Below are 14,240 nucleotides of genomic sequence, written 5' to 3'. Positions count from 1 at the left end.
GGTAATTAAGATTCTAATTAAGAGCCAGGTCTGAAACAGCAATGCAGTTACTGTTTCAGTTTTCAAAAAAAGGTTAATGGACCAATCAAACAGATAACTGGCATTACGGTATCTGATAAAGACATAAAAGAGATAATTCCTCTTTTTATTACAGATACGTTAGTAACTAGGGACTTACAACACAAACATTTAACAAGCACTATAATAACGAATCACACAATTGATACCAACAATTATTGGTACATTCAATAGATGTCCAAGTACTTTATTATACAGCTCAAATAACTCTGTCAACATTGACCGGTTGATAAACTACCTGTTGTAAATCCAATAAAGATGTTCATCTTGAGCAGGCGTGATGTCAACGTAGACAACTTGACGCATGCGTGTCTTAAGAAGCAGCCAGGAAGGGGGGGGACCTTTTTCTAGCAACGGTAGCTAGCCAGCTAGCATCTATTCTGTCGGGTGCAGACCAGCGCGGAAGGAGAGCTGTTGCCCGACTTCAAATACATGATCCTTTGCTAATCCTCCAGCCCTTTCCAGTCTCTTTGAGACGAAGATAATAATTCGTGTTGCGGAATTAGCGAGGCACGGACACGAAAACAACGTTGTAGAGATATACATAAGATTAACGCTGTCTGACGTTTTAACTGAATCCATCCTCGTCTCGGGTTCATTGAGGATGAGGTTGCCGACCATCAGACGATGTCCTGGGGAAGGAGATGGCAAGAAGGAACTCGCTCCACCATTTAGGAATCCTTTTGTGCATGACTTAAGATTTACCCCTCTGGAAAAAGTAAAGGTAAACAAAATACTACAACTGGTGCAGTGTATAGTTATACCTGTGTTCTTTTTTTATCGATACGAGTCAGGCAATAGTTATATAACGGTCTGCTAGCCAGCTAGCTACCGTTCCATGCATTTAGCTAGCCTAGTTGGCTAGAAACTAGCTTGCAGTTTGGATACATGTTGCTCACTTATCTTGCAGATTGTAGACTAGCTTCAACTAACAAGTCATGACAGCAAGCTGGAATAAAATTTCGAACCCAGGCATAACCTAACACGTTTTCACCTATCCCAAACACACTGAAGCTGAACATTCCCGTGTCTCTAGACCATAGGTATGTAGTTATTCGCGAATGTGTGAACAAATTAGACATTATAGGGAAATAACTATAAGATACATCCTCTTGCAATAGGATCACAAGAGGCCCAAGGATCATAATTGGGTGAGACGTGTATTTCTGCGCAATCAGCTACTGTGGCGGGTCTATGTATGCTTTATGTTCTGCACGTGTGAGTTTGCTGAGCCCAGGAAATTGAACTGTACAGCTAATGTACAGCAAGGTTAGGCAACTAGATTCAGCCGCTGGCGGATTGTAGTCGAGCAGATGGGGGGGGGGGGGGGGGCTTAATTATAGTAATCATAAGACATAATTATTATTATTTGTGCGCTCAGAATAGACCTCAACTAAGACCGGATTGCATTTCAACATAACAATGGCTTACACTGATTCGACTGACAATCAAGAGGTAATGTCTCATATTTTCTTGGCGAGAATCCATGGGAACGGTGGCGAAATAAAAACGACATTTTAGCTGCATTCGGTCTTTTTGTTCTCTAACAAAATCATGTATGTAGTGTATATCCGCGGGCTGTGTTTGTCCCGCGGGCCGCCTGTTGCAGACCAGGGAATGCAGATCTAACTTGATCAAAGCTTCTGTGTGGGCAGTAAAGGAGCCAGTCAACCAGTGCAATGTTAAATGTCAATACGCCAGCTACTCTTCGATTACTTCCATCAAAAGACTGGGTCGCCTGCAACAGTTTACAATACCTAATGTATGCAAATATTGAGCTAGCCTACATTTCGTATTATGCATTTGGCACCTATCATTACAATGCTTTTAACTTATGCTGTCACCATTATGCCAGCATGCACGCATAATGCATTGCACACATTTCTTTTTAAATGTTTTAGAAGTGATTCATTGTTCTGCAATTCTCATTAAATGTGTCATGGTCTTATGGTTGCATCATTTCTTTCCCACTTAAAACGCTTTCCGTTAGCCTATCTTCGACTGTTGGATTTCTGCATACTCCAATTCCTAATCATGCATTAGTTAATTACTGTTTATGTCATTCCTTTTGTCACATGTTAAATCCAACATGGGGGGGGGGGGGGGGGAATATAGCACCACACTCAGTTATACCGATTATATCCATGGTGCACGCTTTTAATTCATTACCCGACAATTCAATGTCCCTGTAAAGAAAGTGTGGAAATTAAACTGAAATGAACTAAGCCCAATTTACAATTAAGCCCTTGTTATTACCATACCAACAGAAAGCTGTTATTACCTACATTTGCATCACACGCCTCTTCCTCTCAGATTATCGATTCGGTTTTACAATGTCGGCGGGGGGCGGGGTTGGGGGTGTAAGCGCTAGCAGGAGACCCGTTATACAACTATCGTTGCCTTCCATATGCACCTCAGTGCTCATACATATGCATTAATGTTTCCCTAGCTGAGCTACCATCGACGATTGCATCCCCGTGCACCCTGGGCGTTACTATCTACTATATGGCTAGGCCGAGGACATGCAACCCTGTTCTAAGAGGGCCGCAGGGAATGCATTTAACCGATCCGTGGACCGTGTGTGTTGAACTCTTCTTGGAGGTTAGTTGCCTGCCAGTGGGCGAGGTTACAGTGGATGATTGGAAATACCCGCGTGTATGTTAATTTATAGGATGGTTATTACATTATGTGAAAATCCTGGGACTAACCTAAAAGGATGATTAAGGTATGACTTTACTTGGACGTTATGAACAAATGTTCCCTTAACTTTCACTTTCAGTAGCTGCAAGCTTATCTAGGCCCCTTGGGAATAGAATAATAGCAATTTGGAAGTAGACCTTACTGATTAACTATGTATAGCTGGCATGTAAAGTAACATGTTGCTAGATCAAAACCGAGAACAGGGAAGGAGAAAAGTCTGTTCGGTCCAGAGCCAGGAAGTTAATCCTAATTGGGCCCTGTTCATTCAAAGGGCTTAGGTTAAATGATAAAGCAATATTTTGGTTGGGCGTTGTGTGTGAACTCGCAAATATCCCCTTTGCCATTTTCCTCTTTCATTGTGTGGCATCAGACAACATGTAAATAATGTTTCTCTGCAATCTGGCTACAGTATCCCCTTCTGTTCACAGACCGACAAGGTTTCCTGTTTTTTGGGAGAGCTCTGTGTTACAGCCCATCCCCAGCAGTGAATAGTTGGAGAGAGGAAACGGCATATCCTGTTACCTGGTATCTTCAGTGAGCTGGGGGCTGTTCTCACCCTCTTTACCCCCTCTGCCCTGTCTGAAGGGAATGAAAGGCGGGTAGGGTATCAGAATGCTATAGTGCATAGACCTGCTATTTGGGACACGAGCTGTGGAGGATACGTAGTATTGTACTTCAGTGTAGGTCAAAGTCTTGTTCTCTGCATAGCTCAGCACTGTGTTTTATTCCACTTATTTTACAGCAGCAAATAACCCCCCCCCCCCCCCCCCCCATTCTCTGAAGTCTGATGTATTAGAACAAGAGAATGTGTACTGTATTTTCTTTCCAGACTTTTCTCTGCTCTTTTATCAACAAAATAGACGCCAACCTGCTGAGTTGATCATTTGAGGGCAGTTTGTATATTTAAGCTGCCAAAGCGTATGTATGTATGTAGGCATACCAATTTTTTTTTGTTTAAAAGCATCTACTAATTGCATTCAATGTAGTTAAGAGAAAGAAACGCCTCGTAATCGGTCTCTCTTTCCAGATAAACAAACAACAAGTCAATGAGTATTTTATTTCCCTGCTCAAGATCTAACATCCCTTGGGCAATTTACACTGCAATTAACTCCGCTCCACGTAGGCTAGCTTAGCCTGATGTATGTTTTACAAGGCCTCATATCTGGCTACAAAATACTGCATATAAAATGGAAAATAAAACCACGTGATGGTTCTTTCTCATGTTGGTGAGTGGTCTTAACTGACAGGCTTTCTTTCAACTTTTACTGAAAAGCATTTGAAGTACCTGAAGGACCACATCAGTGTACCCTGCCTGGGTGACTGTTTTTACTACCCTCCCTGGGTAACTGTTTTGACTGTTTTTGTCTATCACAAAGACCTGTCCAACACATTAGAATCATCATATTCAAATCTACAACCTATGAAGCCAGGTTCCATTGCAAATTATCTTTATTTAATTTACATTTCAGTCATTTATCAGACACTCATACAGAGTAACCTCCAGTACAGAGTTGGTCCCCTGTATGAATCAAACCCATGAACTTGGCCTTGCAACATCTGACTTTACCGGCTGAGCAATACCAGACATACTTTGTTTTCTAAACCATGATTCTTTTGCTCTACAGTGGCTGATTTAGACCTGGTGTACAACTTGGCGGCATGATTTACTGATATTTTTTTTTTGAATCTTCATTGTCCACTGGCTTCTGATTAGAAGTGTCGACTGCAGTTCACTGGTTACAGATTGACTCTGAAACTCCAGAATGACTGAGTCTATTGTGAAAAACAAACATTTACAGGAAGTCCTGTGCAGATATAAGATTTTGTAAAAATCTTAAATATGGCCCCTTTAAATATTTCCTCAGTATTGAAAGACAAAGCTGCCCGCATAAAGAATTGCCTGTTAGATATAGCAAACATACACACACACACACACATCTGCCAGTCAGAGACATGATGTTTGGACATTCAGTTCAGCACAATACATTAAACTGCACTCTTCTCTGTGCATGCAAACATATCGCCCTAAATTGTACTCTGCCATATTTTTATTTAGTGAACTACACTTTATCAACTATTAAAACGTAATGAAACCAGTTTAACTTCTAATGGACATCCGGTGTCTGATGGTGGAACATGAAAATGGAAAGTAAAATTGTTTTAAGGTGCGGGCAATTGCTGGAAGGGGTGACCTGACTGGAGAGATGGAGAGAGAGGGTAAAGGAGAGATAGGGTAAAGGAGAGAGAGGGTAAAGGAGAGAGAGGGTAAAGGAGAGATAGGGAGATTGGGGGAGGGGGTGTTGTCCTGACTGTTTTCACAGATAAGCGCCCAACATGTCAGTAAGTCAGTGGAAAAGGTTGGAGAGGAATGTGTCCCAACTCGTTTCTGACCTCTTGTCTTTTCACATTTGCCCAGTTCAGTTTTAGTCATAAAAAATGTATGAAACGAATATCAAGAAAAGCTCTAATATCAAGAAAAAAAATTAAGAAAAAATATTAGTCCTTTTACTGTTTACTTCTTTTAACTAACTTAATTATCCTTCCTTATGAGAGAGTATTAGAAAATACAGCTCCTTTTCAACTTTTTTGGAACAGAAAGAAAAAGGTGCAGCTGTGTTTGAAAAGTGCAATGTGTAGAATGTATAGTAGACTCCATTCGGTCTTGTTTCACTTTTGGACTGTATGCTTCAAAAGGCTGTACATCCTGTGTGTGCGTGTGTGTGCGTGTGTGATTATACACACTGTTCAGTGTTTATTTTCTCAGAATTTACAGAAATTGGGTGAAGTGGGTGCAATTTTAGAAGCCGGTCCAGATTTTTTGATCCTATTAAAAAGCCTGCATATTTGAAGGACTTTTTCAAACTCTTTGACCAGAAAGCCTTTCGTTCTAATAATCGGAAATGGAAAATAGTGTGAAACAATGCAATTTAACATTTAACACAATATGATCATCTTTGAACTTTGTGTTGGTGGTCATGAGTTGTTTTACATAGATGCCCTGCAAATAATGTCTTATAAAGTATATTTCTCTTGTTTTCTGGTTAAATATCTAACCATCCTTAAAATAAGGTACATTTTCTTAACAAGCTCAATTTGTATGTGATAATTTAGCTTGGTTTTAGAAAATATGCCTTGAATATCAAGTCATTTCTCTTGTTCCATAGGCAGATTATTTCAAATATCTCCATTTTCTTATTTTATAAAAATATTTGTTTTCCACTCTGTGGTCTAATTAAATGACTTACCAAAAATGGCATTCAGTTTCCATTGATGAAACGTCTGCGATTTAAATAGTTTCACTCCTTTTCACTCCCAAAAGCCTATTTTGGCATCAAACTATTTTAAATGTTCACTTGTTTACACTATTGAAAATGTATATCTCTGACACCATTCTGGCAACAAATCTTGTTAATCTAAATAAAACTGCTGTAGTGTAGAAATGCTCTAACCTCCTCTTCTATAAAATATAGGGTAGGTGTTGTTCTCTGTGGCTGAATTGGTATTGAACCGTATGTAACCCACAGTCAGAGCTAGAGCCCAGAGAGGACTGCATTTTAGGGCTGGGTGATGTATTTTCTAGCTATACTTGCCTGGGTCTATATACTAGCATGAATCTATATACCAGCATGGGTCTTTAAAATTGATATGAAGGGATTTTATTATGTTATAAATAAATAGGAACATCAATAACTTGTATTCTTTTCAGACCCTTATCATTGCTTTTAGGCCATATTTCTATTGTCTCTCAAAATGTCAGACTCCTCCCTCATTTACTAACCAACCACGTGTTTTAATTTGCTGTGGCATAAAGAGCATGAATTCACATGCTTTGGTTCAATATAAATATTTCACTGTATGCGTTATTTATACTACAATTAGTGCACACATCTTGAACCAGGCTATGATATCGTTTCTCTGGCCACGCCTCTGGAGTGGTCATCCCCTGATGTGACTTTTTGTTTCCTCGTCCTGCTGTACAGGTGTTTAGATTTTAACCGATCCGCCGGGATGTTTTTCGTGCTGGCATCATTGAGTCAACGTTCAGTTACTGAATTCTTCTACATTCTTCTCCCACAAAAGGATTTCAAGATGCCAGTTTTTTCAGACGGTCTCTTTTAGAAAAAGTTTTTAAAGTTTAAAAGAGGAAATTAAATCCTACCCTTACGTTGGGATGAAATCCCACCCTTACGTTGGGATGAAATCCCACCCTTACGTTGGGATGAAATCCCACCCTTACGTTGGGATGAAATCCCACCCTTACGTTGGGATGAAATGCCACCCTTACGTTGGGATGAAATGCCACCCTTACGTTGGGATGAAATGCCACCCTTACGTTGGGATGAAATGCCACCCTTACGTTGGGATGAAATCCCACCCTTACGTTGGGATGAAATCCCACCCTTACGTTGGGATGAAATCCCACCCTTACGTTGGGATGAAATCCCACCCTTACGTTTTGATACGTTGCTCATTTTAATGACCTTCTTCATGGTGACTTCGGTCCTGTTTGAGCTGTCGTGTTTCTCAGAGCCGCGAGGATGCTTCAGACTAATGGCTGTGTAAGGTTCCTATGGAGGCCTTAGTCGTTGTGCTTGACCTCGTTCAGTCAGCTGCCGCTCAGTGTTATGGCTTTACTAAATCTCCTCGTTCGTGCTGCCTAGCGTTGCGTATTGCAAAGCCAGGCTACGGAGGTGTGGGAGGCTTTGATACAGGGCCACGCGTGCAGAGTCAAGGAGGTCACTACTGGAGGACCAATTCCCCAGCGCTTGTTATGTAAAGAGAATACCACCGCCTGAGCAAGGTTGCCTGAAAGGGCAGAACTTATACAGATTTTTTTCTCGTTTTTGGGTGCTGTCAAACAGACGAGGGAATGTACTCTTTAGCCGTCTGCTTCTTCTTGGATCAGGTGCCAAAGGATTTTGTGAACAGCAGCTGTGGGGTACTAGGTCAGTGTGTGTTGAGAACTGCGCTATGAATCAAGGAGACATCCCCTATTAATTCAGGCTTTGGGTTGTCCCCCTGGGATTTCATGATTCTGTGCGTATTATGTGAGGGCTTGCATATCGGTCTAATCATGGACTATTTCAGGATAACACAGTCAGATTATCACATTATTATTGCATTAATGTGACTCTGCACCGTAGCGCGAAAATAGAGGCACTAATTGGGACGGACAGGCGGGGGGACGGACAGGCGGTGAAATGCTCACCCTGTCCAGGACTCAGTGTGTTTTCTGATGTCAAAAACATATCAATAATGCACTTGATAATGGGGAAAAATAACTATTACCGTTTTACCGAAAACACATCTTCCGTTCCACACACTTCCTGGTTTATAAATGTTTAATGAGGGAAGTGATTATGTCATGGCTCTCAACACACACACACAACTGATTAGCTTATATAGATTCTACAACAGTCTTTCTCTTTATCAGTCTTTATGAAGTAGTTATGGGTATGAAGTCTGTAGACCAACTCGGTATGAAATAATTGTTTCAGCACACTATACATGCCTCGGTCACATCTGTCTGTCTGAGAGCAAACCTCCTCTCCTGTTTCCTGTTCAGACCGCATTGTTCTGTTTCTGACTTAAGCTCAGCTGTTAACCACTGTGTCCTTCTAACCTCTGTGTAGACGGGCGCAACCTGCTAACCTCTGTGTAGACGGGCGCGACCTGCTAACCTCTGTGCAGACGGGCGCGACCTGCTAACCTCTGTGTAGACGGGCGCGACCTGCTAACCTCTGTGCAGACGGCCGCGACCTGCTAACCTCTGTGCAGACGGCCGCGACCTGCTAACCTCTGTGCAGACGGCCGCGACCTGCTAACCTCTGTGCAGACGGCCGCGACCTGCTAACCTCTGTGCAGACGGCCGCGACCTGCTAACCTCTGTGTGTCTCCGTTATAACAGTGTCTCCGTTATTGACTTCTGTGTGTTTGTGTCTCCCTCTGTCCAGATAGCGTTGATGACTGTAACCGTGTTTCCCATTCGGCTGGTTCTGGCAGTGTTCATGATGCTTCTGGCCTGGCCCCTGGCCTTCATTGCCTCGGTGGGACGCAACGAGATGCAGGTGGAGCCGCAGTCCCTGTGGAGGAAGTATGTATGAAGGTTTTATATGGTTTAATAACATTCGCCGCGTCACGGCGATATATTACAGACTATTCAGTTCTTTGGAGATTCGGCTTAAGCCTCCGTCTTGTGACTTCATCATATATCAATATTATTTTTGGGAAGCTGAGCACAAGAAATAGGAAATAACGAAGTCAAAACAATTGTGCGGTCAGTGTATTAAAAAGCATTACAGGAAAGTCATGAATAATATATTATAAAAGCAATGTTGTGAGTCCCAATTACTCTACGCCTTGGGTCAATTCCAGTGAACACATTTCTTTTTGTAATGAAAATGTTTTCTGTTGTTTTTCGCCTGGCCTTCTCCCCCAGAAGTACCCCTTATACACCCCTAATATGAAACCCCTTGCCCTTGCTGACCTACAAACCGGTGTTTCGGCAGACCAGGTGTCGCTTTCTAGAAACGGGTGTCATTATGTCACTGGGCTATGTAGCGTTCTGGTTCTTTAGCCTCTTCTGTCTTTCTGTAGGACACACGTGTTACATCATTGGGCTTGTTTACATTACGCTACATTTCTTGAGGCACATCGAAGGAGGCTTGAGATCGAGACGTCATCTTCTGAGATAGTGTGCCCCCTGGAGTTTTTTCATATCGCTAGATCTTTCCACGATTGAAGGCCACATTCATGCAGGGTACATCTCGACCCTGACTATGTGAATCCAAACCCTGAGGAAGTGCTCATGCAGTTCAACTAAAGAGAAGCGTCTAGCGTTTTATCCTCTCTGTTGTGATGTAAACAAGCCCACAGCGAGGGCTAACGAGAGGTGAAAGCCTGGCTGTCAGGACACTGTCGTCTTCTGTCTGTCCCTCTTCTGTCTATTTCCCTCTGTTCATCTGTCTGGCCGTCTGTCCGCTGGCAGTCGGCTGTGTGACTGGCTGGCTGGTTGGCTGGTTGGCTGGTTGGCTGGTTGGTTGCGACGTCGTCCCAGCTGGGAGGTGACTGAAGTGCCTCCAGGTTGTTCTGAATGACTGTGTGTGGCGTTCTCCTCCAGGTTGTTCTGAATGTTCTCCTCCAGGTTGTTCTGAATGACTGTGTGTGGCGTTCTCCTCCAGGTTGTTCTGAATGACCGTGTGTGGCGTTCTCCTCCAGGTTGTTCTGAATGTTCTCCTCCAGGTTGTTCTGAATGACTGTGTGTGGCGTTCTCCTCCAGGTTGTTCTGAATGACCGTGTGTGGCGTTCTCCTCCAGGTTGTTCTGAATGACCGTGTGTGGCGTTCTCCTCCAGGTTGTTCTGAATGTTCTCCTCCAGGTTGTTCTGAATGACCGTGTGTGGCGTTCTCCTCCAGGTTGTTCTGAATGACCGTGTGGCGTTCTCCTCCAGGTTGTTCTGAATGTTCTCCTCCAGGTTGTTCTGAATGACCGTGTGTGGCGTTCTCCTCCAGGTTGTTCTGAATGACTGTGTGTGGCGTTCTCCTCCAGGTTGTTCTGAATGACCGTGTGTGGCGTTCTCCTCCAGGTTGTTCTGAATGACCGTGTGTGGCGTTCTCCTCCAGGTTGTTCTGAATGACCGTGTGTGGCGTTCTCCTCCAGGTTGTTCTGAATGTTCTCCTCCAGGTTGTTCTGAATGACTGTGTGTGGCGTTCTCCTCCAGGTGGTTCTGAATGACCATGTGTGGCGTTCTCCTCCAGGTTTGTTGATGTGGCTCTGAAGACCATCATGAGGCTCATGTGGTTTGCCGGAGGCTTCCACTGGATGACGGTTAAGGGGCGCCAGGCGATCCCGGCTGAGGCCCCGATCCTGACCCTGGGGCCACACTCGTCCTACTTTGACGCCATCCCCGTAACCATGTCCATGGCCTCCATCGTCATGAAGGCAGAGAGCAAGGACATCCCGGTCTGGGGCAGTGAGTGGCTTTTCTGTTGCCTTGTCTCACTGCCACTCTTTCTCTGTCTCTCTCTGTCTCCCTTTTTGTCTGTCAATTCAATTCAAATGACTTTATTGGTGTGATGTAATTTTCTGTCTTTCTCTCGTCTTTCCCTGTCTCTCTGTCTCTTTTGTTTCTTTACTTCCTTGGTCTCTCTTTCTGTCTCGTCTCTTTCTCGTGTCAAATTTTTTCTCTTTCTCACTCGTCTCTCTTTCGGTCTCCCTTTCTCTCGTTTTCTATTTATTTTTCTTCCCTTTCTGTGTGTCCTTCTCTCTCGTCTTGTGTGTCTGTGTGTCTTTTCTCTCTCATCTCTTTACATTTTCTCTTTCTTTCTGTCTGTTTGTCTTTCTCCTCTGTCTTTCTTTCATATCTCCAACACTGAGAGGGAGGGATGAGAGGGAGGGATGAGTGAGAGAGGGTAGGCCGTGATGAGTGAGAGGGGGGAGGTAGGGATGTGAGGAAGGAGGGAGGGAGGGAGGGTGGGATGAGAAAGGGAGGGAGGGAGAGGGATGAGGGCAGGATGGAGAGGGATGAGGGAGAGAGAGAAGGGCAGATAGAAGGATGAGCTAGAAATCAAGCTGTAGAGCTGTGGGTTGACTGCCAGTTGTGCAGTAGTCTGGCCTATTTAAAGCTTACCTTAAGTCAATGTTCCCTGGTGGCACAGCGCCCATACTGTAGACAGACAGTGAGTATTTCATTCCTTTAAGCTGGGATCTCTGCTCACAAACAACAGAAAGGGGAATTCAACTGATGAACCGTCACCGTGTTTTTATCATAAAAGGTGTGCTATTTAGTTAATATATTTAGTTCATATTCCTAGAGTCCCTTACAGGCGGAAGACTTTTACTGCAGTGCTGTTGGCTCAGTGTCAGGCCATGTACTGATACCCCCCTTCACATCTTGTTGGGGTAACCGGGCGTAGCGTCAAGCCACGTACTGATACCCCCCTTAACATCTTGTTGGGGTAACCGGGCGTAGCGTCAAGCCACGTACTGATACCCCCCTTCACATCTTGTTGGGGCAACCAGGCGTAGCGTCAGGCCACGTACTGATACCCCCCTTAACATCTTGTTGGGGCAACCAGGCTGCAACCAGGCTGCGTTGTAATGTCTGCAGTGTGGGGTGTCTGGGCTGAGATTCGAGCCCCGGCACACGGAGGGACACCTGCCGTGTTGGCTAGTGAATTAATAATTCAAACTCTCAGTATTTTGTCCTATGGTTCAAATCCCTCTTACACCATGTCCCTCAGAGAGGATTTGGACCAAGAAAGGTTAACTGCCTTGCTTGAGGGCAGGGCGAAATATTTCATTGTTCACAGCTCTGCAGCTTTTCCGTCACCCTCTTCTCTGGTAGGCAGCCTGCCATCCCAGGACTGATGAGAGGGCTATGGCGTACCTTGGTGTCATCCTGCCGACACACCATGCCGACACACGCAGGCGTTTGTGAATGACGTCGGCAGTCACATCTCCAGGGCAACCAAAATCGCCATGATGCCGTTCCCCAGGGGAATTTGGTCACCGCCACCACTTAGGCCAATGGTTCAGTCAGATGGCGGTTGAGTTGACCACTTCCTTTGGCCTAGCTAACAGGCGATCTCCTGGTCTTAACATTGTCATAACGTCGTCTTGACGTTACCTCAGGGAAACACAGGCGTCCGGGCGAATTACACCATATCCATGTCCTAGTTGGATTGTTAGCTACTTCTTCCTTTTTTCACCTTGTGTAGAATGGGCAGTGTGTGTCTGGCTGGAGGTTGGAGAGTTTTGGTGTCTGGGGGCCTTGTATGGCGCTAAGATCCCCTCAGGCATGCCCCCAGTCCCATTGTGAAGTACATTCCGGTTGTCTCTGCGCAGGACCTTGAGCTCTCCGGCCAGTGGGAAGTGAAAATGCAGAGGTCTTTGAGTGTGAGCGCTGCATTTCCCCTCCGCGAGAGGTTTCACTCAGGAAGTGTTGTTGGTGTCAGCATGTAATAGCTAAACTGCTTCAGCCAATCACGTGGGTGTCTGGAAGCTCCACTTGATTCTAGGTTGGATTTTGTCAGGACCACAAGCAGCAGCAGGTCAAAGCTAGGGCGACAAAACAATAGTCCGTTTTTGCCACTGGAAAATTCTTACAGAAATGGTACAGGATCGACGTCGTAACAAGCATTAGGTAGATATGTTCTGCATGTGTTTTGGTACCCCTGTCCTGGTTCTGACCGTGGTCTGGTGTGTGTCCTGTCCTCCAGCTCTCATCAAGTACATCCGCCCGGTGTTTGTTTCCCGGTCTGACCAGGACTCCCGGAAGAAGACTGTCGAGGAGATTAAACGCAGAGCCCAGTCTGGAGGAGAGTGGCCTCAGGTGCTGTTTAATACCTGGCTCTCTCTGCCCTCGTTCTCTCTGCTCTCCTCTCCTCTCTGTTCTCTCTCTTCTCTGCTTTCTCTCTCTGCCCTTTTGCGGTCTCTGTCTCTGTCTCTTTTTCTCTCTCTTTTTCTTTCTCTCTTTCTTTCTCCAGTTCACACACACACAAACAAACACAAGAACAACGGAAAACAAACAGACCTGTTCTGCACTTCATCCAATTAACTAGATTTTACAAGCTACCTAACTTGGTTGGAGAATGTTTTCTAATGCCTTAACAACACCATGTTAACAATTAATAATGTTAACAGTTAATAATGTTCAGAATGTCCTCTCCCTGCAGATAATGATTTTCCCAGAGGGAACATGCACCAACCGGTCCTGTCTCATCACATTCAAACCAGGTACAATGTCTGGTTTGATGTCCTGCTTCCTCCTGTAGTCCAGGGTTTCTCAACTCTGAGCCTGGGACCCGGAGTACTTCTAGTTTTTGAAATATCTCCCTGGTAGGAGGGCTAGAATAACAACCGACAGGACTCCTGGCCTCTGATCAGAGGGCTAGAATAACAACCGACAGGACTCCTGGCCTCTGATCAGAGGGCTAGAATAACAACCGACAGGACTCCTGGCCTCTGATCAGAGGGCTAGAATAACAACCGACAGGACTCCCCTGGTGTCACAATTTGGTTGTAGCCCTGAACGAGCTCACCTGAATCGACTTGTCAAGGACTTAATTTTAGACAGGTTGATTCAGGTGTGCTAGAGCTGGAAAACATCCGATAAATGGAATTCTTAGATGTAGAACACATCTGATAAATGGAATTCTTAGATCTAGAACACATCTGATAAATGGAATTCTTAGATATAGAACATAAATGGAATTCTTAGGGGTTCCCAAGAAGCTTTGGGAACCACAGGTCTAGACGACAACAAACCTATTGTAACCAATACCAACCCAACTCCCTTCAGTTAGGGTCTGAAATGTGTCTGGCAAATGTTTCCAGCTGGTAGTTAACGCATTTACATTTACAGCTCTGGAAAAAATTTAAGAGACCACTGCACCTTTTTCTTTCCTTTCCAAAAAAGTTGAAAAGGAAAGTTTTGAGTGTGGAACAGAAGCTTTCAATTTG

At 44.3% G+C, this 14,240-nt stretch overlaps 1 protein-coding gene across 2 annotated transcripts in view; it reads left to right on the top strand.

The window, feature by feature from the left end:
- The first annotated feature begins 422 nt into the window (after positions 1-422).
- LOC105016610 (lysophosphatidylcholine acyltransferase 1) overlaps positions 423-14,240 on the top strand; it is a 28,857-nt gene continuing 15,039 nt past the window's right edge. Inside the window, exons 1-6 of one of the 2 annotated variants that reach the window (XM_029113513.2) lie at positions 749-802; positions 2,528-2,679; positions 8,733-8,872; positions 10,535-10,749; positions 12,998-13,110; positions 13,454-13,514. In XM_029113513.2, the coding sequence (XP_028969346.1) occupies positions 2,584-2,679; positions 8,733-8,872; positions 10,535-10,749; positions 12,998-13,110; positions 13,454-13,514 (625 nt within the window). In that variant the 5' untranslated portion in view covers positions 749-802; positions 2,528-2,583. Of the gene's footprint in view, positions 803-2,527; positions 2,680-8,732; positions 8,873-10,534; positions 10,750-12,997; positions 13,111-13,453; positions 13,515-14,240 lie in introns of both variants that reach the window. The other variant, XM_029113512.2, reaches the window with a different exon arrangement.

This window comes from Esox lucius, chromosome 16 (assembly GCF_011004845.1).
Source record: "Esox lucius isolate fEsoLuc1 chromosome 16, fEsoLuc1.pri, whole genome shotgun sequence".
Taxonomy (NCBI): domain Eukaryota; kingdom Metazoa; phylum Chordata; class Actinopteri; order Esociformes; family Esocidae; genus Esox; species Esox lucius.
The sequence above is the reverse complement of the archived record's forward strand: the minus strand, read 5'-3'. Positions and strand labels throughout refer to the sequence as shown.